The sequence below is a fragment of the Ylistrum balloti genome, unplaced genomic scaffold, assembly GCF_031769215.1.
Source record: "Ylistrum balloti isolate Yb309-2 unplaced genomic scaffold, AGI_CSIRO_Ybal_v1 Utg369946, whole genome shotgun sequence".
Taxonomy (NCBI): domain Eukaryota; kingdom Metazoa; phylum Mollusca; class Bivalvia; order Pectinida; family Pectinidae; genus Ylistrum; species Ylistrum balloti.
The window spans coordinates 947,048-970,040 of NW_026782051.1; the positions used below are offsets into that span (position 1 = coordinate 947,048).

At 33.3% G+C, this 22,993-nt stretch overlaps 1 protein-coding gene across 1 annotated transcript in view; it reads left to right on the plus strand.

The window, feature by feature from the left end:
* Window positions 1–22,993, plus strand: part of LOC132547320 (ankyrin and armadillo repeat-containing protein-like) — a 35,621-nt gene that overhangs the window by 4,588 nt on the left and 8,040 nt on the right. Inside the window, exons 3-9 of the mRNA XM_060211085.1 lie at window positions 6,303–6,407; window positions 7,641–7,809; window positions 8,181–8,364; window positions 10,145–10,367; window positions 19,093–19,294; window positions 19,920–20,128; window positions 21,830–21,934. Of these exons, the coding sequence (XP_060067068.1) occupies window positions 6,303–6,407; window positions 7,641–7,809; window positions 8,181–8,364; window positions 10,145–10,367; window positions 19,093–19,294; window positions 19,920–20,128; window positions 21,830–21,934 (1,197 nt within the window). The remainder of the gene's footprint in view (window positions 1–6,302; window positions 6,408–7,640; window positions 7,810–8,180; window positions 8,365–10,144; window positions 10,368–19,092; window positions 19,295–19,919; window positions 20,129–21,829; window positions 21,935–22,993) is intronic.

Here is a 22,993-nt window from a genome sequence, read left to right on the forward strand (position 1 = left end):
AAATAGATTTAAAGCAGTGTGTTTATATCTAGATGTAATATGATTAGGGGTACAGAAAAACAAGCATGTTGTCATACTGTTCAATATTGTTCACTTGTTCAAACAACTGTAGGATCCAAAGTGTTGTTGCTAGAGTGCTGTCCCATCTTTTGTCTGAAAGTTATTTGAAAGATTTCTAAACTAAATTTGATTTATTTTACAACAATTATGAGACATAGACATACAAACTTACCTATTTAATTGATCCAAATTGTTAGTCTGCAGTGGTAGCATGCTGGATATCAGAATGACAGAAGAAACTAGAAAGAAAAAAACAGAAGTGATTTTACTGGAATCTCATACAACTCATCAGTGTTTTTGTCCATCCTTCCTATGTTATGAATGGTACCAGAGACAACCAAAACCACGTTGTAGCTGTTAAGCTTGGTTTGCATATGAAAGAACAACTCCAATACAATTTATGGTGAAAACTATCACACTTTCATTGTTATAGTAGCCTTTACAAATTTATTTTGCATGATAGTAACATAATTTAAGATCCAGCGAAGGTGATTGGTAAAAGTCAGCTATAGTGACAAGACAGTTTTCATGATCCTGTTATTATATTTCTTATCTGGACTTAGTTTTTTATATACCTTGTATAAAACTGACAAGTACTATAATGTTAGCAATCACTTTTCAGTCCCATGTGAGACTGCAGTATCCTACTACTATTTATTGTAATCATTAAAGAAGTGACCATTGAAACAAACGTGAAGTCTTGACATCTGTCACTGTGGTACATGTTGCCGTTTGTGGTCTTGATATCTGTCCTTGTAGTACATGTTGCCTTAAGAGGTCTTGATGTCTGGCCTTGTGGTACATGTTGCCTTTAGAGGTCTTGATTTTTGTCTTTGTGGTACATGTTGCCGTTAGAGGTCTTGACATCTGTCTTGCGTAACATGTTGCCGTAAGAGGTCTTGATATCTGTCCCTGTGGTACATGTTGCCGTTTGTGGTCTTGATATCTGTCCCTGTGGTACATGTTGCCGTTTGTGGTCTTGATATCTGTCCTTGTAGTACATGTTGCCTTTAGAGGTCTTGATTTCTGTCCTGTGGTACATGTTGCCTTAAGAGGTCTTGATGTCTGACCTTATGGTAAATGTTGCTTTTTTGAGGTCTTGATATCTGACCATGTGGTACATGTTGCCGTTAGAGGTCTTGATATCTGTCCTACGGTACATGGTGCTTTTAGAGGTCTTGATATCTGTCCTTGTGGTACATGGTGCTTATTGAGGTCTTGATATCTGTCCTTGTGGTACATGTTGCCTTTTGAGGCATTGATATCTGACCTTTTGGTACATGTTGCTTTTAAAGGTCTTGATATCTGTCCTTGTGGTACATGTTGCCTTTAGAGGTCTTGATATCTGACCTTATGGTACATGTTGCCTGTAGAGGTCTTGATATCTGTCCTTGTGGTACCTTTTGCCTTTTGAGGTCTTGATATCTGACCTCATGGTACATGTTGCTTTTAGCGATATAAATATCTTTCCATTTTGTTATGTTGCCCTTTGAGGTATTGATATTTTTTCTTGTGGTGCTTGTTGCCTTTTGAATTATTGACGTCTTTCCTTGTGGTATGTGTTGTCTTTTAAGGCATCAATATCTTTAAATAAAGACAAAGGCTACTTCAGGATGTAAAACTATACTCACCACAATATAGAGCTGTTTGTATGAAGAAATTCTAAGGTTATTTTGTGTCGGATATTGTTTATTGATTTTGTATGTTTGATCAATACATACAGCTTTTACTGTTATGGATACGATAACACATACAAAATAGATGCTGTTTTTGGAGTCTAATAGGTCACGTCCCACTGACTGGTGATATGTATTATTGAATCTTACAATGACTTGAACCACCTGTGTAGGAGAGTAGATTATATTTAATTTACATTTATTGACGTGGGCTTGATCACTGCGGGATCCCATGGAACTTTCTATCAATACATTACATATGCAAACACTTCATACACACTACAGATATACCATAGTAGGGACTTTAACTTTCTAATATCAGAAGGGTTTGTATTCCAAATGGCCGTTTGAGTTATGCATTTATTGGGGCTGAACAAGAATATTTTAATAAAAGATATAAATACCAGCCTGTTTTCCACCATTCATGATGTTATATATTCAGTCACATACTTTTTAGTAAATTATATAAAATACGTGTCCTAAAATACATTTTTATACACAAACCATACATTTGTCCTGTTGTAAGTCTGGAGGGGTAACACGTCATTCAAATGGTAATCGATGTAAATGTGGGCTTAATTTTTACCAGACACATTTTGCTGGATAAACACATTTAGCAGGGAAAATCCAGGGAACTGAGGAATATTAGCCATTCTTACTAAATTTCAGTCATTGTCATTCTATATGAAATTTTAAAAACAGTGAGAGGAGTGGATAGGGGAGGGGACGAAGGGGGTCAATTTCAGATTTAGGAGACCATGACAGAGCTTGTGTGCCCTTTCCGAAATATCATACCTGCAGTGGTATTCCCAGTTAAATAATCTGAAGAAATGAGATATTTCTAAATGATTATAATAATTACAGCCTGAAACATTATATATGTATTTTTATCTGATGTATCTTCTTTATCTAAAACCCACTACTGATGAAATGGAGACTGTTTAATTACTTAATTACTTTCACCCTGAGGTTACACTTGATGCCGTTGTACTTTTGGTTACAGTTCTCCTCTGTTTCTACCACAAGTTGGGTAACAAGTACCTTAGTATTGGCTTGCCTAGTTGGATTATTAAAAACCTGATGTGAAACTTTAATTACTGGTAACTTCTGGACATATTCCAAAATGGTATTGTGTTCTAATCTCTTAAACTTGATTCATGAAAGTACAGCTTATGTAATACAGAAAACCCTACATTGATTAAAATGAAGAATAGGTTTTAAAAAACTTGAATATACCTAATGCACTGATAACACACATCACTACTAGATTAAGTACCTAATGTGTTTTTACTTTGTAGATATTGGACATCTGTATAGAGAGATACAATATTTAAATGTTTTTTGTTTCTTTTAGATATATATCTTACAGTTAAAGTTTGAAAGTATAGCAATAGTTTCCTTTAGTGCACGTGTAAAAATATTGGAATTCTTCTTTACACAAGTAAAATATCTTCATCATACTCAACAACAAAATTTTCTATTTCGTTTTAAAAGAGAGAAATAATTGAGAGAAAAAAAGGTCACCATTTTATGTCATTCTGGATAGGATTGCATCTGTTGTGTCTAACTGGTACACCTTTGTGATGAATTCCAATGGTATAATAGAAGTTTTATTGTTTGTAGACATTTTGTACAGAAGTCTCCAAACATCTTTTTAGATAAAAAACCCATTGTACTATAAAATGGAATTCCTCACTGTCCTAACCGTTCACCATTAGTTAAGGAATGTAAACATCTCCTATACACAACATTACTCCCGTAGATCTTAAATACCAGTAGCTTTATATTCAAAGTAAGTCCATTAATCACAGTCTTCAATTTTATTTTTAAATTACCTCAAAATGTTTCAGATATATTTATTTGAACAAAGGGCATTTCAAGTCCAGTTGTTTCTAAAATTAAATTATCGTTTGATGATAGATGATAATGCTGTGACCATAGGTATGGGATTTAATTTACTGTCAACTAATCAGTTTACTATTCAGAACAAATGTACCACAACAGCAATGTATTTCCATCATTAAGCCTATATTTCTGATCTAGGGTTCTTTTGACTCCACGGGTTAAATGGAGTAGAGACAGGCTAGGTAATTAAGACGCCCTCTGTTGTATTTACCATAATATATATTATATTTATCAGTCTTTTTATTGAATATCTATTTACTCTTTTGTAATTTGATTAGACAATCACATGTCTTTAGTAATTAGATTTAAAGTACAAACACATATGTACTGAGTACATATTAAGGTCCAACATATATATTTCCTATTTGTAGACTGAAGTTGCAGTACATAAAACTAAATTAGTAAAAAATTACAGATTTGAAGTTTGTTTTTAAAAGTACTGGTAAATCCTTTAAATTCCTGTCATATTTTACTGTGATAAAATTAAGATTCTTTTAAATTGCATGTACCATTTGACTTGATTAGGATCAGACATCCTAAATGACGAGTGATGAGCTTAAGCCATATTCTCTTGTCAGCCTGACTTCAGCATATTGTTATTGTCGTTTTAATAACCACGAACTGTGGTATATTTGACAGAAGCATTTTGAATGAGTTTTTAAACAAGTTCTTTTGAATAAGCAAGAAACACAGAATTATGGTATCAACAGGATGAAAGCCAGGTAATTTGATCCAAATCATTGACCTTTGATCTTTCAAGGTTGCATGGGTCATATGTATATAAAGATTGTAGAATTATTTCTTTTTAATAACCATTTGAATTATCAATGATCTTGGTGGGATGTTCATGTTCGTTACTCAGGTCCTTTGGAATTATTTTTGTTCTTCATATTTTCAGACATTTTTTATATCAAACAGCAAATGCTTGTAATGTTAAAGATCAATTGCAATACATATGATGTTCATGACGAGGTAATTCAGGGTACAAACCTATAACTATCACATTAAGTGGTCTAGTATTTACATTAGGCATTTTCTTCAATAAAACACTGTTTGTCGAGACAAATGTACATTCAGATAGACATATAGAATACAAGTGTTTACAAAACATTGAATTTAAATACCAATATTGGTTCTATTGTATACAACGTACCTAAATGGTGTGTTACACACAGATCACTGATCTACAATATATATATGTATACCGTGTTGTTGATGAGTAACCTACAGATATAAAGGCCAGGTGAAGTTACCATATTTACTTGGAAACCTTCAATAAGCCCACGGAGCTAACACAGTACCTCTGTCTCCAATGGTTAAGTGGGTTTGTAGCAGGGCAATGTAACAGATTTTGTTTTTTATTTGTGATGAAACAACAATATATATGGCAGGCATATTACCAGACATATACTAACTGACATTTAAATACAGAAAATTATTTGGTGTGTAAATCCCAGTCTTCACAGTTGGGGTGATGGGGAAGGGTATACGTTGGGATAGGGAAAGGGTGTGTGTTGGGGTGGTGTGGGTGTTGTGGGGGGGGTTGCATTCAGTGCATTTTTATAGAAATCCAAGTCTGATGAAATTTACAATGAGCTTTTGAGATTTTGATGTTGTAATATCATTATTAAACAATTTTGTGAATTCTTTGTTTGTAATTTGGCATCTGAACTATGAAGAGAAATGAGAAATGTTGCCACTCAAATCAGCTGCTACATTGTGATCATTACAATATGTCTCAATAACCAGATATTCAAATAATTTAGTTCTTCTAACGAAATAAATATCGATAATAGCAATATCCAAAGTTACAGTAATTTTGTGATTTACAAACATTTTCATGTTTTTTGATGTTTCCAGTCGGTGTAAACAACACAGCAGGTAAATCTGAATGGTTTATAAACCTAATATATGATGGATTGAAGATCTACAGTTCTAACTCTCAGAATTAAACAAGTGGCTGAAGTATGTTGTACCTTAACAATAACATAGGATTAGTTTCATTGGTTGTTGTTTGTGAGCTTTTCATGGAAAACTTGAAGAAAGGTACCTGACTTTGTAAAAGTTTGGTGACAGTTTAAGACGAGGAATAGATTGTAATGTTAATGTCATTTGTGATGGTTTGTTTAACTGTTAATGTTAACACTCTAGGGAACGTAACATAAAGGGATGATATTGGTATCTGTGATGATGTTTCTTTTAGAATAGTAATTAAAAAGTTAACACACTGAATAAATCTTAATATACAGGAATGATAATGGTGTTTGTGATGGCTTTTCTAACAGTTTTAAAGGTAACACCAGGCTGCTGTAGTAAAGGTTTAGTGATATTTTACCTAACATTAGTTATGATCATGCAGTTTGGTTAATCCTAACTACAGACGTTAGCTAATGTTGAACCTTCAACTTTCAGGCCTATCCAAGGAACTTACAGACACTAAACGTTCACATTTTAATACTATCTGAGACTGATGGAATAATCTTTGTAATGAGAACAACAGGGCTGTATATCAGCTAGTATTACTTTTAAGACCTAAAATAATTTCCCATCGACTCAATCAAATAACCACTGAAAGAAAAAAAGAACCCCTCTGGAACAAAATAAAGTAGCTCTATCAGGAATTTCATTGGAGAATTACGTTTGATAATCTCCTTTTTTCAGGTGATGAATGTCGAACAGAAAGGGAGTTACCTCCCTTATTACTTGGCCCTGACTTCAAGTGCAAGAATTTCCATTTTGAGAATAAATTGTTTCATCTACATGGAGGTAAGATTGAAAATGATTGGTCATTTATACATCCAGGTAGTTACAGAACACATCTATCAATAGAATCATTTCTTGGTGTTCATGATGTTGGGTTTCAGTTAGTACTTGCTCGTTAATTAGAATAAATTGCTACTTATTAGTTAGATATTTACTTGTCTGTAATAGATCCATACAGAAATGGTTCCTTCTATAAATATGTAATGTTTAAATCATTATCTCTCAATAAGATTCCACCTGTGCATTAAAAGTACATTATTCAATTAACCTTAGTTGACCGCATCCTTCCCTGTAACCTTAGTTGAACTCATCCTTCCCTGTGACCTCAGTTGACCTCATCCTTCCCTGTAACCTTAGGTGACCTCATCCTTCCCTGTAACCTTAGTTGACCTCATCCTTCCCTTTAACCTGAGTTGACCTCATCCTTCCCTGTAACCTTAGTTGACCTCATCCTTCCCTGTAACCTTAGTTGACCTCATCCTTCCCTGTGACCTTAATTGACCTCATCCTTCCCTGTAACCTTAGTTGACCTCATCCTTCCCTGTAACCTTAGTTGACCTCATCCTTCCCTGTAACCTTAGTTGACCTCATCCTTCCCTGTAACCTTAGTTGACCTCATCCTTCCCTGTAACCTTAGTTGACCTCATCCTTCTCTGTATTCACCTGAGTTGACCTCATCCTTCCCTGTAACCTTAGTTGACCTCATCCTTCCCTGTAACCTTAGTTGACCTCATCCTTCCCTGTAACCTTAGTTGACCTCATCCTTCCCTGTAACCTTAGTTGACCTCATCCTTCCCTGTAACCTTAGTTGACCTCATCCTTCCCTGTAACCTTAGTTGACCTCATCCTTCCCTGTAACCTTAGTTGACCTCATCCTTCCCTGTAACCTTAGTTGACCTCATCCTTCCCTTTAACCTTAGTTGACCTCATCCTTCCCTGTAACCTTAGTTGACCTCATCCTTCCCTGTAACCTTAGTTGACCTCATCCTTCCCTGTAACCTTAGTTGACCTCATCCTTCTCTGTATTCACCTGAGTTGACCTCATCCTTCCCTGTAAACTGAGTTGTACTTGTCCTTTCCAGTATGAACCTGTGTTGACCTTGACCTTCTCTGTATTAATCGGAGTTGGCCTCAATCTTCCCTGTAACCTGAGTTGACCTAGTACTCTCCTTTATGAAACTGTTTTGACCTTGACCTTCTTTATACTGACACGAATTGACTCATCCTTTTCTGTAGGTATCCTGGTTGACCTGGAGACAGATCCAATTGAGGAAGCACCCAAGTCCTTCAAAGATCTATACGAGGAGATGATGTCTGAGTCAGAGGAGTACCTCAGTAAGATCCTGGAGTTTGAGACTCTCAAGGAACAGTACAAGATCCCTACACGTACAATTGACGGGAAGTTGTAAGTCTGTCAACTATTAGAGAAGATTAAAAGACAGCTTGTTTAATGTGCCAGAACCATTTGCTGGATTATTGATGATGACATCTAAAAAAATTAGTATATTCACAAAAACATCAGTATATTCACGAGTAAAAGCTGGCACAAAGTATGATTGATAAGAATTCATTATGAAGAGTGTGTATCTGAAGAGTTATGGCGACTTAATTCACAGAAATTGGTAAGAAAGACAGAACTGAATACTGATGAATCAACAAGGATAAAAATTGTGTTGTTCAGGATAAAAAGTCACCTGTTGATCTGTTACATTACATTTATTATGTTTTTAAAGAGTTATTTGGAAAAAAAGTAAAATTTTCTTGATGTTTATTCAGGTATTATGTTATGATGATGGAGTTTGAAACATTTTACCCACAATCCCCTCACAAACCTCTCTGGGTGCGCAGTTTCTTTGAGGAGATTGGACGACTAAAGATTAAAAAACTGCCTTTCCAGGACCAGCAGCTAATTGAACAGTTTAAGAAATACTTTGGTTACAAAAAGTCCATCAAATACAAGGTATGAAATTGATGTTAGGTCATTGATTGATCAGTGATCATGATAAATCAATATTGTTAAATGCATCTTGTATGCAATCCATCAGTAAATTGGATTTTAGGAATTTGACACAGCACATTAAATCTAAAACATGAAATACATAAGAAGTTATAAATTTTTTAAGACAATGCTACAGAGAGGAAAATGGTTTTGTCTTCATCACCTGTAACAAGTATAAGGCTGTAACAAATCTGTTTACTGATGTTTTCGGCCTTTTCTTTTTATCACAAATGAAACAGAATTTTGCCATTGTTTACAACCAATAGGGAAAGGCTGTAGAGACCTTACCAGTGGTAGGTCATGTGTACTGTCAGCTGTCATTTTCCCAGTGTCAACATGCAACTCGAAAATGATTTTTTTTCCCGCACTAATAAACACCTTTTTATCACCTTAATGACTTAATTACCAGGTATCTCGTAATGCCCAAATAGACATTTTAGAGCCAGGTTGCATGCACTGTGTAACTGAGAAATTGACTGACTAATTGTAAATAACATTGGAAGGGGGAGTTTGGCTTTGATGAAGTGGTTGTTCATTTTCTTTTTCCAATTTTCAGGAGAAATAACCAAGTTAGAAATATATCAATCTTATTAGGTAAACTTTTACACTGAGCTTACTATTGCTGCTGAATTTTGAAATGAGTTTGAGTTTTCTTTTATCAATTCAGAAATAAGAGATCTGTTGATCTTGCGGTGACTTAAATATTTCAGTATACAAATGATTTGTGTATCTGTAAATTAAAAAGTAACTACAGCATAAAACAAATTCTTGATCTCTTTCTTAGAGAATTTCAAATTTTAACATGTAATCTCTTATCTGATCACTCAGCTCATTAGCTCCATGTGAGATCATTTCTAATTATTCATTAAACTTGTGGAGATGTACTCTTTTTGATGTTTATGTTATACATCGAGGTTTATAACATCACCAGTTATACATTGAGGTGTATAACAGCACCATTTCATAGTTATGCTCTCAAGAAAGAAATCATATTGATATTAATGGATTTTACAACAGTATATTTTCTACGGGGTTGATTATATTGAGCTATTGGTTGGTTTAATTGCCAATAGAAGAAGTCCAGTTTTAGTATCTAATTCTTAGATCTTCAGAATATTGTTCGCAAAATGAAATACAGTGCTGTATTATTTTTTACTACAGAGATATTCATGAGCCATAATGAAGCAATTAAGCTTATATCTTGAAGTATTGTTTTTAATATCAAGTCTTATTCAATCTTAATTGATTACAGTACTTGACTGTTGGTTTGTACATTTCTAAAATAACTGCTTTTTGCATTATGGTAAGGGGAGGTAATGCTCTGTTGTCCTGTTGCAGAGTTTGGTGTGATAAACTGGCAATGTTATTATGGTGGTGGATTAAGTGTTGTGTTTGAACTGAAAATATTTTGATGTTTTGTATCATAAACCATAGAAATTTTATAGAAACAATATATATTATAAATAAAATTCTGTTCTTTCCTTTTATCTGAATAATTAATCTTCTTCAATATCAACTTTGATTTTAAATTGTTTTATCGTAAAAGCTGTGAAATAATCACTTAGTTACTGTCATTAAATCATAAAAGATATTACTCTGGAATTTCTGTAAAAATCAACATGTATAAATTTGTTAATAATTCATACTTGAAAAAAAGCGTCTTGAATTTATATGAAATAGATACTTAAATTGATAACTATCTTCATTTTTAACTGTAAGAACATTTCTCCGTTTGCTATAGACTCCGTTGAACGGTCTGAAGGCTGCAGCACAGAGAGGACTGGTCATCATGTTCATGACCCAGGTCAGGAAATTAGGTCAGGCATCACGGTTAAGTAAACAGGATGAGCAGGGTCTATCTCTACTCCATCATGCTTCAATGAACAACCGGCCACAGATCATCACACACCTATTGCTACAGTCGATGGACATTAATGTTCGACGAAACAATATCATGTCAACAGGTACGTATTTAACCAAAATGTTTACTATTTTTGTATTTTGATCTTCATATATTATTTTTAAAGGTTTGAAAATGTCATAATAGGAGATTGAAAAAAATACAAATTTTCTAATTTCTGTTGTTTTCTAATTACAATTAATGAATTCGATCATTAATTAAATGAAATCTATTTCAAAATTTATGTTCTAAAATTATTACTAATCCAGTGAAATTAAACAAAGTGACTTCGTTGATAAAGTACTAATGATGATTACAAAACTAAATTATGACTATCATATAAAGATTAGCTATTTGATCATTTTTCATTTAATAGTTAACATAATTAAAACGTTATGTTAGCATTGTAGACCCGTCCATTTTGTAATCATATAGTTAATTTTCAGTCCCAGCATAGTTCATTCCCAGTCAGTTTTAAGATAGTTACAGTGGACACTTGATAATCTTAACACCTTTGTTTCCGGCCAAAATTGATCAGGTTATGAGTTTTGAGGACTGTCAAGTATAGTAAATTCGTAAATCAAGTTGGAGTTATCTCCCTTGGTAATGTACAAATGTAACAATACAGTTGTCAGTGTTAAGCTATTGGTTGTTTCCAGATTTATGCGTAGTATAACTGTAAATACAGGTACATTTGTACTTACAAATGTCTTATTATCGTTCATTTTCATATTAATTGCTATTGTATGTGCCTTAAAATTAAAAAATGAAATTGTTGTTATTCATTAAAGTCAATATTGTGAATGATTCATTGAATATCTGCTTGATTTTAACAGTGGTCACATTATACTCCAAATTATCTGAAAACCCATGGTTTTATTGAAATGACAAATTACAGTAAAATTAAGAAAAATTTACTTAAATCTTGGTCTAAATCAAAGAAATACAATGTAAGGTTTGATTAATGATGAAGGGGCCATTGTCCACTATAACATAAAAAACACATTACAGATTTCTGTGTAATCAGTGATGCAAATGAAATTGAAAAATAAATATCTTCAGTTTTAAATCAGAGTTTATTACTGCTTTTAAATAAATGAGTCTCTTACATGTAGGGTGTATGTTTACCATGCAGTGAATGTCTGGTAAAGTTCCAGATGAGTACAAATCATCTTAATTACTGCGAAATAAGCTTTGGAATGGTGACAAAATACATGTAATTACATGACCTGACCCATTAACATCTATACCCCAGCTGGTTACTCTAAGCATTCAAAATCAAATAATACATGGAACAATATTTCTAAATAAGTTGCCAAGTGTAAGTGTTGAATAAAGCAGATTTCATTGTCAAAATTTGAAAACAAGGCTGACCAAGTCTTTATTATTGGTATTTTCTTTACAATTAGTTTGTTTTGATAATCTGGCTACAGTCACTATCAGATGAACACACACTGTCTAGCAGTACATTTACATTTTCTCGCATGGCTCAATGAACAGTGAACACAATCAGAGTTCGTCTTATGTTAACAAAAAATGCCAGTACTATTACGGGAATGCTAATTTAAAAAATTCTTTCTTATTCCCAGAAAGTATTTCTTGAACCCAAATTTAAATTTCCAAACTGGTGAATGCAATTAATGATTACGAGAATCAGTTTCTCATCATTTCTGCCGTGATTGTGTTTTCCGGGCTATTAACATCTGAAATATCATGTGTCCACTGTAGACCATTTCTTCCCATTCAGCACATTGGTGTGTAGAGAGTTTAATTTTTTAATTACTATTATTAGTACAAAACAGTTTTCATTTTAGAATTTTGATGCTTAGTTGACTCATTTATCACTAGAAATAAAGTCAAATGGATTGTTTCCATAAGAATCAAATGTAATTGATTATTTTTTCATTAAAATTACCAGGTGTACAAACAGGTAATGCTTCCTTTCCAATGAAATAAGATCATATTTTGTTATAAGGTTATATAATGAAATCAGTCTGACTGATAAAAAATATCTTACAATTATCAATGGACATATAATCATTAACTACCGGCCCAGAGATTAAAACACACCTTTTTATCTTCTTCCTTGATTCTGTATAATTTCAATGTTTGCAGTATTGTTCTCTCTTATATAATATGCATGATGTGGTTCCTTTGTGAATAGTTTGACAAATGAATATGGAATGCTACATATCATGTGAACTTGGCGTACATGTATTTGTGTGTATGCGCATGTTGAAACTTTGGTGGCACACCCACACATACACACCCACGCTGATAACATTTTGTATTACCTTATTAACTTTCTTGATGTGTCACTATACCCATTATGTTGAAATAATTTAAAGATTTTATTTATGTTACAAAATGGTATACAAGACCTGAATGTTTATACACACTGGTAAAGTACACTGTATACAATCAGTAGTTATCTGTCATATTAATTATTCATCACGTCAAGTTAATTTGGCAATTTGCATTTTTATGTTTGATAAGACTTTTATGGTAGAGCTTATTAAAGATTATATAAGTGATGATCACAATTGTGGCTGGTCCTGTTATATAATATGAACACAAGCATTGATGATCACTATACACAGACAAAATTATAGTGTCACACAGCATAATTTTCTGTTTTAATACACACAAAGTGATGACATCATACTCGAGTGGTGTGAACATCTCATTTCGCGCACAAAGTGATGATATTGTACACAGGTTTGATAATGATGATGTTTTTCACAATTTTCACACAGAGGGCCAGGGGAAAGGGTCATCGGATGGCCTGCGTTCCTTCTTCCTTGAGATTTGTAAATAAACATTTCTGATTTTGATCTTCTTTCACCCTCCACCTGCCCAGTCTCTGGATATCTTCAGCTGTTAATATAGATCTCTGTAGTCAGGACAATCTTTCATTTTCTGCAATGCTGCTTAATGATTCTATACTCAAGATTAATTCATGTTTTCTTGACATTTTATCATTGTATACAATATACATATATTATATAATTATGTACTAATTGACATCTTTAAAAATTCAGCCAACTTTCTATCCATAACCTTTTCAAACTTAACATGATTATACCCGATAACATTCAATAATCCTGCATGAATATTAATTGTCAGAAACCTAGCTAATCTCCACTTTGTATTACAGATCCTCTCCCTAAAACTCCCTCCCAGAAATTCTGTGTGTGTAACTAATTGTTGTATCCCTCCCATTGTATGTGACATCAATATTCTCTCCTACTGAATAAGTCAGTCGAAGACTCATATTCCACTGTGTCACAAACAGGATAGTAAACACATGACCCATAAAGACAAGAACACATTGAAAATCTAATCAGTCATGTGTTTATGTTGTTTTTTTTTTTTTTGTATTTTGCAATAGATACTGTAATCTTAAATTTGTCAACAACCAGGTGAAGCACAACCAAAATGTTGCAGTTATTTCATCAAGATGGCCTAGCCCTTTTGTTATAATGGTATTTTCATTTCAGGATTTTATATACACAACAAATGTGAGATACCTAGAAATACTAAGATTAGTACCAGCATGTTGTTACTGTATCACACATCACAGTGAGATGATATGCTTGCTGAAAAAAAAATCCAATTTTGAGTTTTCAGCAAGTACTATGATGATTGCTTTTATCCATTTTCACAGCTGAATACTTTAAAAGTTTTTTTTTTGATTGAAAAAAAAAATGTGTAACTTTGAAAAAAAATCTTTTAAAGGGACAGGAGAAATAGTGATGGAATCAAAAGCGACAGGTATTTGCCATGCATGAGCTTCATTTTGGTTTTTCTATGTGGTGATATCAAAATCATCCTCCACTGAATAAAAAGTCATGTGACTTACGTTGGTCACATGACACGCTGCATGCTCTCATGCACATTCAGTGAATATCAGGCAAGCGTGAATGTTTACAGACATGCAAAGCATGTGCTTATGATATACTTGACACAATATACACTTGTAATACTCTGCTTCTTTGGTTGTCTGTGAGAGCTGGGAGGTAACATGCTGTGTGGAGTAAAGATTGTCTAATGGTGGAACTCAAAGTCAAAAAGTCACATATATTTAGACTTAACCAAACAATCTGTTCTTTCTGATAAATTGGTAAAATAGGTTTAAAGAAACAATCAGGTGTTAGAGTTATAAAAATTGATCGGAAATGGGAAGTAGCCTTTAAAATCAAGCTTTGAAGAAGATGTCATTGTACAAACAGCAATACCAATAATGTTTGATAGATTGAGGGTATGGCATTTTAAGAGGAAATGGGAGAGCAATCTTGGAAATGTTTGACATTATTTGGGAACATGTCTTGATGAAATACTATTTTGCATGTTAGCATGAAATGACTTTATATATATTAGATGGTTCTGATGGCATTGATCACTTCACGAATGAATTTGCATGACATCTTATTATACCATTTGATATGCAAATGATTTTGTTCCCCCCACCCACCTCCCCCCAAATTTTTTGATATACATTCTTATCTACATTTAAATTTGAAGTACAGTCAAATATGTTAAATAGACCATCTCTGTACAACAACCACCTGTATATAAAGGTCACCCTGGGTTCTGGCCAACTGTGTATAAAGGTCGGTGGATCATAGTAATAGAACCCTATAAAGGCCACTTTCTCTTCGTCCTTTAGTGGCCTGTATAGACAGATTTGAATAGAAATTACACATCTATATACTGTTATGGTATCACTCTTTATTCCTTAGGCTGAGGTGTGCAGGACCTATAAACCACCTCAATGAGAAATTCTGTGTTGATTCTATGATTTGTGATATCAAAGATGATGGAAAGATTCTGATATATCGTCAGACTTTCCTGCTTTTCCTCAACCAACATTGTGTAAACAATATACAGTGTCCAGATCTTGTGACATTAAAGTATCACTGATGAGGGAATACTTGTGACATATAAGTATCACTGATGAGGGAATACTTGTGACATATAAGTATCACTGCTTAAGGAATACTTGTGACATATAGATATCACTGATGAGGGAATACCTGTGACACATAAGTATCACTGATGAGGGAATACCTGTGACACATAAGTATCACTGATGAGGGAATACTTGTGACATATAAGTATCACTGATGAGGGAATACTTGTGACACATAAGTATCACTGATGAGGGAATACACATAAGTATCACTGATGAGGGAATACTTGTGACATATAAGTATCACTGATGAGGGAATACCTGTGACACATAGGTATCACTGATGAGGGAATACTTGTGACATAAAGCATCACTGATGAGGGAATACTTGTGACATTTAAGTATCACTGATGAGGGAATACTTGTGACATATAAGTATCACTGATGAGGGAATACTTGTGACATATAAGTATCACTGATGAGGGAATACCTGTGACATATAAGTATCACTGATGAGGGAATACCTGTGACATATAAGTATCACTGATGAGGGAATACTTGTGACATATAAGTATCACTGATGAGGGAATACTTGTGACATATAGATATCACTGATGAGGGAATACTTGTGACATAAAGATATCACTGATGAGGGAATACTTGTGACATAAAGATATCACTGATGAGGGAATACTTGTGACATATAAGTATCACTGATGAGGGAATACTTGTGACATATAGATATCACTGATGAGGGAATACTTGTGACATATAAGTATCACTGCTCCTGAATCTAAGTAGATGGTTTTGCTATAGTATTCTACACCCATTACTATAAAATATCATCAAAACCTCAAGTTCTAATACATGTGCTTGCATAAAATTTGTTTTTGACTAAAAAAAGAAGCATTTTTTTAATTTGTAGTTATTAGTTTTGGGAAATGTAATAACAAAAAATGAACAATTCTGTCAGTTTGAAGTTTGGAATTTGGAGAAAGATAGAAATGATTGGCTGGTATGTTAGGATTCAGCATTAAGCTAAAGGTGCATCCATGGTGATGTGATTGAGGGTATTATGTATGTCAAGGTGTTGAAAAAGTGTGAAATGTGTTTGACTCAATTGAATAGATAAGAGCAATTTCTTGTAGACAAACACAAGGCCCTTTGGATTTGATTCCTGTCCTGGTAGTGTTATGAGTACAGGACCCTGTGACTGACATCTGATTACTGTTTACAGTAATGAATTCAATACCATTCAAAGGATTGAATATTTGGCATTTATGAATGTCAATTTCAAAAGTTAGTATGAGTGGTTACATGGTAAAGAAGTTACAGGTCAAGGTTGTTAATCAGTGACAAATGCAACAGACATTAATGCCTTTGTTTGAATTTGAATATTATGATTTAATTAAATTTTTCTTTTGATTTTCCGATTTCCTTGAACTGATTTTAAAATTTTATTTTGCTTATTAAAATGTTTTATGTTTTCTTTTGAATTTGCCTTTGAATCAGATATTCTGCTGAATGTTTAAGTAACATTTGCTTAACTCAGAGATTTTTTGTTTTTGTTTTTAAATAGATTTATGGATTTCTTCATATAATTCTGTTCTTTTTACTTGAATCAGTACAATAGATTTGACCAATTTAATTTCAAAATATACATTATGAAAAACACTCACTAAGTATTGTTGACAATGTTATCTTAAATTTTTTTTCGGAAACGAATTTCTTTTTTGTATGATTTAGATAAATTTGCATGCCGTATTGACCACACCTAATGCAATATGGAAGTACAATGTACTAAGTTTTAAGTTATTCTGAAATACGAAGAAAAAAAATGGTAACACATCCTTGCAAGGAAAAAATTATCACAATTTTGTTTGATGGAAATGAAAGAAAAGGTTGATTTCTGTATTGAAATGTCCACTTCTTTGAATGGAAATTGGCAAAAAAACCAAACATATTGCATTATGTTAAAGCAACATCTTCACTAGTGTATCATTGCATGAACTTGACAAATAAACTCACTAACATTTTCTGCCTCCAGTATTTTAAGAAAATCTATTTTTCTGCTATATAATTGCATGACTTTCAAACAGCTTAGTCTTAGAAATAATGGCAGCATTTATTGTACAGAAAACATACATAACTCAAAATAACCTCTGTATCTATTTAGAAATTTTATTGATTTATAACTCATTTTGTTTATTTTTTTCTGTTTTTGTTTGTTTTTTTGTTTTAAAAATTGAAAAAATAAAAAAAAAATAAAACTGTACCACTCGTTTGGTGGTGGTAGCTAGAAATATAATTGCCCAAGTAAATGCAAAGATGAATCAGAAAATGAATTTTAGGAATTTTAACAAATTATAGTGTGAAAGTGTTGCTCTGAACTATCTGTAATGAACACAGAAATATGATGTTTTATAGACATACAAGTTTAAATATAGAGTGTCATTATATATTGAATTTATGAGACCATGAATGTAGTTTGTTGTTCACTTACTGCTAGCATTATCTATACAATCAGTGAACTTTTAACTGTCACAATTCCAATGTAATCACAGGGTACTAACAACTAATTGAAAGCACCTGTTATTGATATTAGAAAGTTTCATTGGATTTTGTTCATCAGGGTCAAGGTCATCTATAATAAATAAGTGGTAAGGTGGTGTTTATTGGGGTCAAGTTCAAATATCCCCGATAAAGGTAAGGTGGTGTTGATAAATTTAGCTGTATTTTAATCATCGTTTAAAAAATGAAGTTCTATGTAAAGTCTGACATATGTATCATGTAAATAAAACAAATGATATAACTTGAAATCTGATTTTTGTTCAAAATCATAATTTTCAGTTCAGCTACTGGAGATAAGATTTCATTATTTCAGTAGAGCAACTTATATTTAACAACATGTAACAACTTGTCATATATACAGTATTACACTCTGATGAATTCATACAACATTTATATCAGCTATAAATGTCATTGCCCGATTGTTTACTACATTATCACTAATCCATGATTCCTGATGTATGTTACAGAAATACTTTAACGAAATACAGAATTTTAGGAATTAGCATTGCTATTTGTCATTTTGAAAAATGATGACATACATTTTGAGTTCCTTCAGTAAGCATTAAGGCCTCACACGGAAAGGATTTTGCATTGGCAGTCATATTGTGTATGAATGCAAACCACCGAATGTTGCTTTTAATAGTAAAATACCATATCTAACAGTTATATATCTAGTATTATGTCATTGTAAGAGATTTTCAGATTTAGAGCGACTTCTCATAGAAACCAATAAACACACAATATTACAGTATCTTACGTAGTTTTGTATAATGTAAACTGTGGAAAGATATCCAGATTGAAATATTCTCCAACGTCTTATATGTACATAGCAATGTACCACTAGCCTTGTCCACATTTGATATTGTAAATTGTTGTAATGTGTAAAAATATGGCAGTGTTGAGGACTAACATCCATTTTCATATGAAATTGTTTCTTTTTCTTGCAAAAATCAAAATTAAGATTTTTGAAAAAAACAATATTATATTGAATTTTTACTGCTTAATGATTGTAAAAACAATTAAAATATGCATTTTTAACCAAGTGAAATTCATCTTTGTCTCGTATTTCTAATTTGTAACTTGCATTTTACTTTTCTTTTTCACAAGTTTCATTCCTCAGTTTATCAATCTTTTGATATATCAGATGTTAAATAACATTTTTGATAACCTTAATAATTTTTAAAAAGAATAATTACAGTGTCCTGGAAACTCTGAGAAAATTGATAACTTGTGACTAGAAATACCGGTACATAAAATACCCATGATAAACTTGACCTTGATATGACCTTCAGATGCTTGGTTACAGGTCCTACCTCCCTCCATGTGGCAGCGCGATGTGGTGCTCTTGATGCTCTTGCCTGTCTCCTTGCCAACTATGGCAACATCCTGGCAACAGACCAGGATGGCTGGGCGGCCATTCATCACGCTGCATTCTTTGACCATGAACCTGCCATTAAATTGATGATTAGGAAAAATGTGGGACTTTTGGAACTAGTCACTAAAAATGAGTAAGTATCTTACATCCTGACTTGATCAATTTAATGAGATTTTGATATTAAAATGATTTCATTCTTTGTGTAATGACTCTTTGGGCCAATTAAATTTGATACTCTTTATCATGTGGACATTTATAATTTGCATTTGTTTGTTTGTTTATTTATGTGTGTGTTTTTTTCAAATTTTGAATACCAATTCTTTAATGTGTAAATATAAGTTTTAAACTTATATGTAGAGTTAGTATTTCAATGAAATAAATTTTGATATTTTGTTAATTCAAAGTTCATGCATGTGCACAAGACTTCCTTAATGTGTTCTTAAGAAATAACAAATACTGTAGGGTGGTAATGATACAATAGTAAAAATGAAATACTGTAAATGTCTTATTTCTAAGGTTGAAATTTTCACAATCAATTGCTAAATGCAGAAACAGTGTTTATTTTTCAGAGATTATGGAAGGGACCTCAATGTTCTTCTTACATTCATTCTTAAACATATCTTGTATTCACAATGATTTTTTTGTATGTTTATTTCTGAAAAAATACAACACATTGAAATCAGAACTTTAACATTATAATGATGAAAACTTAGACAATAAAGACAATGTTTTAATGATAATAATTTATCTATGTTCAGTCAGAAGTCTACACCTCTTCTGCTGGCGGCGAGCTCTGGAGGTCTGGCTGCAGTAAAGTGCCTGATACGTCTCGGTGCAGACATCACTAAGCATGACACGGAAAACAACAACCTTGTCACTTTAGCTGCTCTTAGATTCCATACAAATGTTCTGGAGCACCTGATTGAGTGGAACCACAAAAATGTACCAGTGTGGAGGATACTCGTCAGTATGTACCTTAACATTGTGTTGAAATGCATAAACAGCTTATTCTCCATAACCGAACAGCCAAGGGACTTGATATTAAGCCTGTAGCATGTATTTTCAATAAGTCTAGAATAATTGCATTTGTGTAATGCATGTATAAAGAATATGACTTCAAGTTTTCAGGATGTAAGCTCTAGTGCAGTTGAGCAATTTAAATGTTTGTACAGGTCTTTATACAAACCCATAAGGGCAGTAGGCCTCTTGTTTAGTGTAAGCTATCTTTGTGTTGTTACCTGTGTGTTGTTACCTTTGTGTTATTACATGTGTGTTGTAACCTGTGTGTAATTACCTTTGTGTTGTTACCTGTGTGTTGTTACCTATGTGTTGTTACCTGTGTGTTGTTACCTGTGTGTTGTTACCTGTATGTTGTTACCTTTGTGTTGTTACCTGTGTGTTGTTACCTATGTGTTGTTACCTGTGTGTTGTTACCTGTATGTTGTTACCTGTATGTTGTTAACTGTGTGTTGTTATATGTGTTGTTACCTTTGTGTTGTTACCTGTATGTTGTTACCTTTGTGTTGTTACCTGTGTGTTGTTACCTATGTGTTGTTACCTGTGTGTTGTTACCTGTATGTTGTTACCTTTATGTTGTTAACTGTGTGTTGTTATATGTGTTGTTACCTTTGTGATGTTACCTGTATGTTGTTACCTGTGTGTTGTTACCTTTGTGTTGTTACCTGTGTATTGTTACCTTTGTGTTGTTACATGTGTGTTGTTATATGTGTGTGGTTACCTGTGTGTTGTTACCTTTGTGTTGTTACCTATGTGTTGTTACCTGTGTGTTGTTACCTGTGTGTTGTTACCTGAGTGTGGTTACCTGAGTGTGGTTACCTGTGTGTTGTTACCTGTGTGTTGTTACCTGAGTGTGGTTACCTGTGTATGGTTACCTGTGTGTTGTTACCTGTGTGTTGTTACCTGTGTGTGGTTACCTGTGTGTTGTTACCTTTGTGTTGTTACCTGTGTGTTGTTACCTGTTTGCTGTTACCTTTGAGTTGTTATCTGTATATTAGAACCTGTGTGTTGTTACCTGTGTGTTGTTACCTTTGTGTTGTTACCTGTGTGTTATTTCCTGTGTGTTGCTACCTTTGTGTTGTTACCTGTGTGTTGTTACCTGTTTGCTGTTACCTGTGAGTTGTTATCTGTATATTAGAACCTGTGTGTTGTTACCTGTATGTTGTTACCTGTGTGTTGTTACCTGTGTGTTGTTATATGTGTTGTTACCTGTCTGCTGTCTGTGTGTTGTTACCTGTGTGCTGTCTGTGTGTTGTTATATGTGTTGTTACCTGTGTGTTGTTACCTGTGTGTTGTCTGTGTGTTGTTACGTTTGTGTTGTTACCTGTGTGTTGTTACCTATGTAGTGTAACAGATGTGTGACCAGTATGCTACCTGTGTGTTGTTATCTATATATTAGAACCTGTGTGTTGTTACCTCTGTAGTGTTACAGATGTGTGACCAGTATGCTACCTGTGTGTTGTTACCTCTGTAGTGTTACCTATGTGTTACTTGTGTATTGTTACTGTGTGTTGTTACCTGTGTGTTGTTATCTGTATATTAGAACCTGTGTGCTGTTACCTCTGTAGTGTTACCTATGTGTTACCAGTATGCTACCTATGTGTTGTTATCTTTGTGTGATAAGACCTGTGTGTTGTTACCTGTATTATAGAGATGCTGACAGACCCTGACATTAAGAAGAAGGACAGTGCTGTCAAGTGTTTGGAGGTGTTGTCCACATCCAAACCAGATCACTGGCAGGCCATACTGGATGCAGGTCAGTTCTATCAGCCAGACTTTTTAGTTAAATAATTATTAGGTTCATATGACATACAGGTATTGTTATATGTCTACCATATAAAGATGATTACAAGGTTGTGACCCTCTAAATGCTATATATGGAGAATGCTATTATATTTTGTTAATTTGTAGCACTATTTAGTCATGCAACCATTATCGCAATGTCATTTTGAACAGCCTCATTGTGACAGCACTAACTTTAGCTGTTCAAAGAACTTGACACATTGATGAGCAGGAGGTCTGCTAATAAGGTTCAAGTGTCTTCTGTCCAAGGACAGAACTACTACAGCACAATATTCTCTCTTCCGTTGGGATCAAACACTTCACATATTCACCTGAAGTTGTAAAATCAGATTGAGAAAATACATACCTTGATGATCAAATACCTAGATAATTAATAAAAACTGTAATCAATTAATTTACTTACATATTTCATCATAACTGTTTCCTACTGAGCTTTTAAATACATTTTGTCAATAATCTAACATAATCACAAAGCCTTGTGTCAAGAATCTCCTCCTTGAGGTGAAATTTCTCTTTGTTACGCTAAAGCTAGAGATATTTCCTATAAAAACCTGACATTAGTTAATCCTGTGTGACAAACGTGTTGTGAATATTTTACTCTATAAGGGACTGATTGTTATAATATCTGTTTGGTTTTTATTGAGAAGGATTAATCATCCGAGGTAAGGACGGTGTGTGAATGAAATAGCAGCTTATACATCAAATTTCTATCTGCAGCTACATTTTCGATGAAATATAGGAATTTCATATAGTGTTAAGCTTGTTGGTATTCTGGGATAGATGTGAAGAAAATTACTTTTGTTTTTTTATTTTATGAATGAAACTCTTGTTATTGACTAGAAGTTGACAAAGCATGCACTTCAAAAATCTAAACAAGTTGTGTGTGATTGCCTGAAATTTTGAAATGCTACCTTTGTTCAAACTATTTATGTATTCTTTTTATGTTTTTTTTTTGATTGAGTTGTTTTTGATACTGAATTTGCACTGTTATGGGTCTTTGATTGTGGTACTA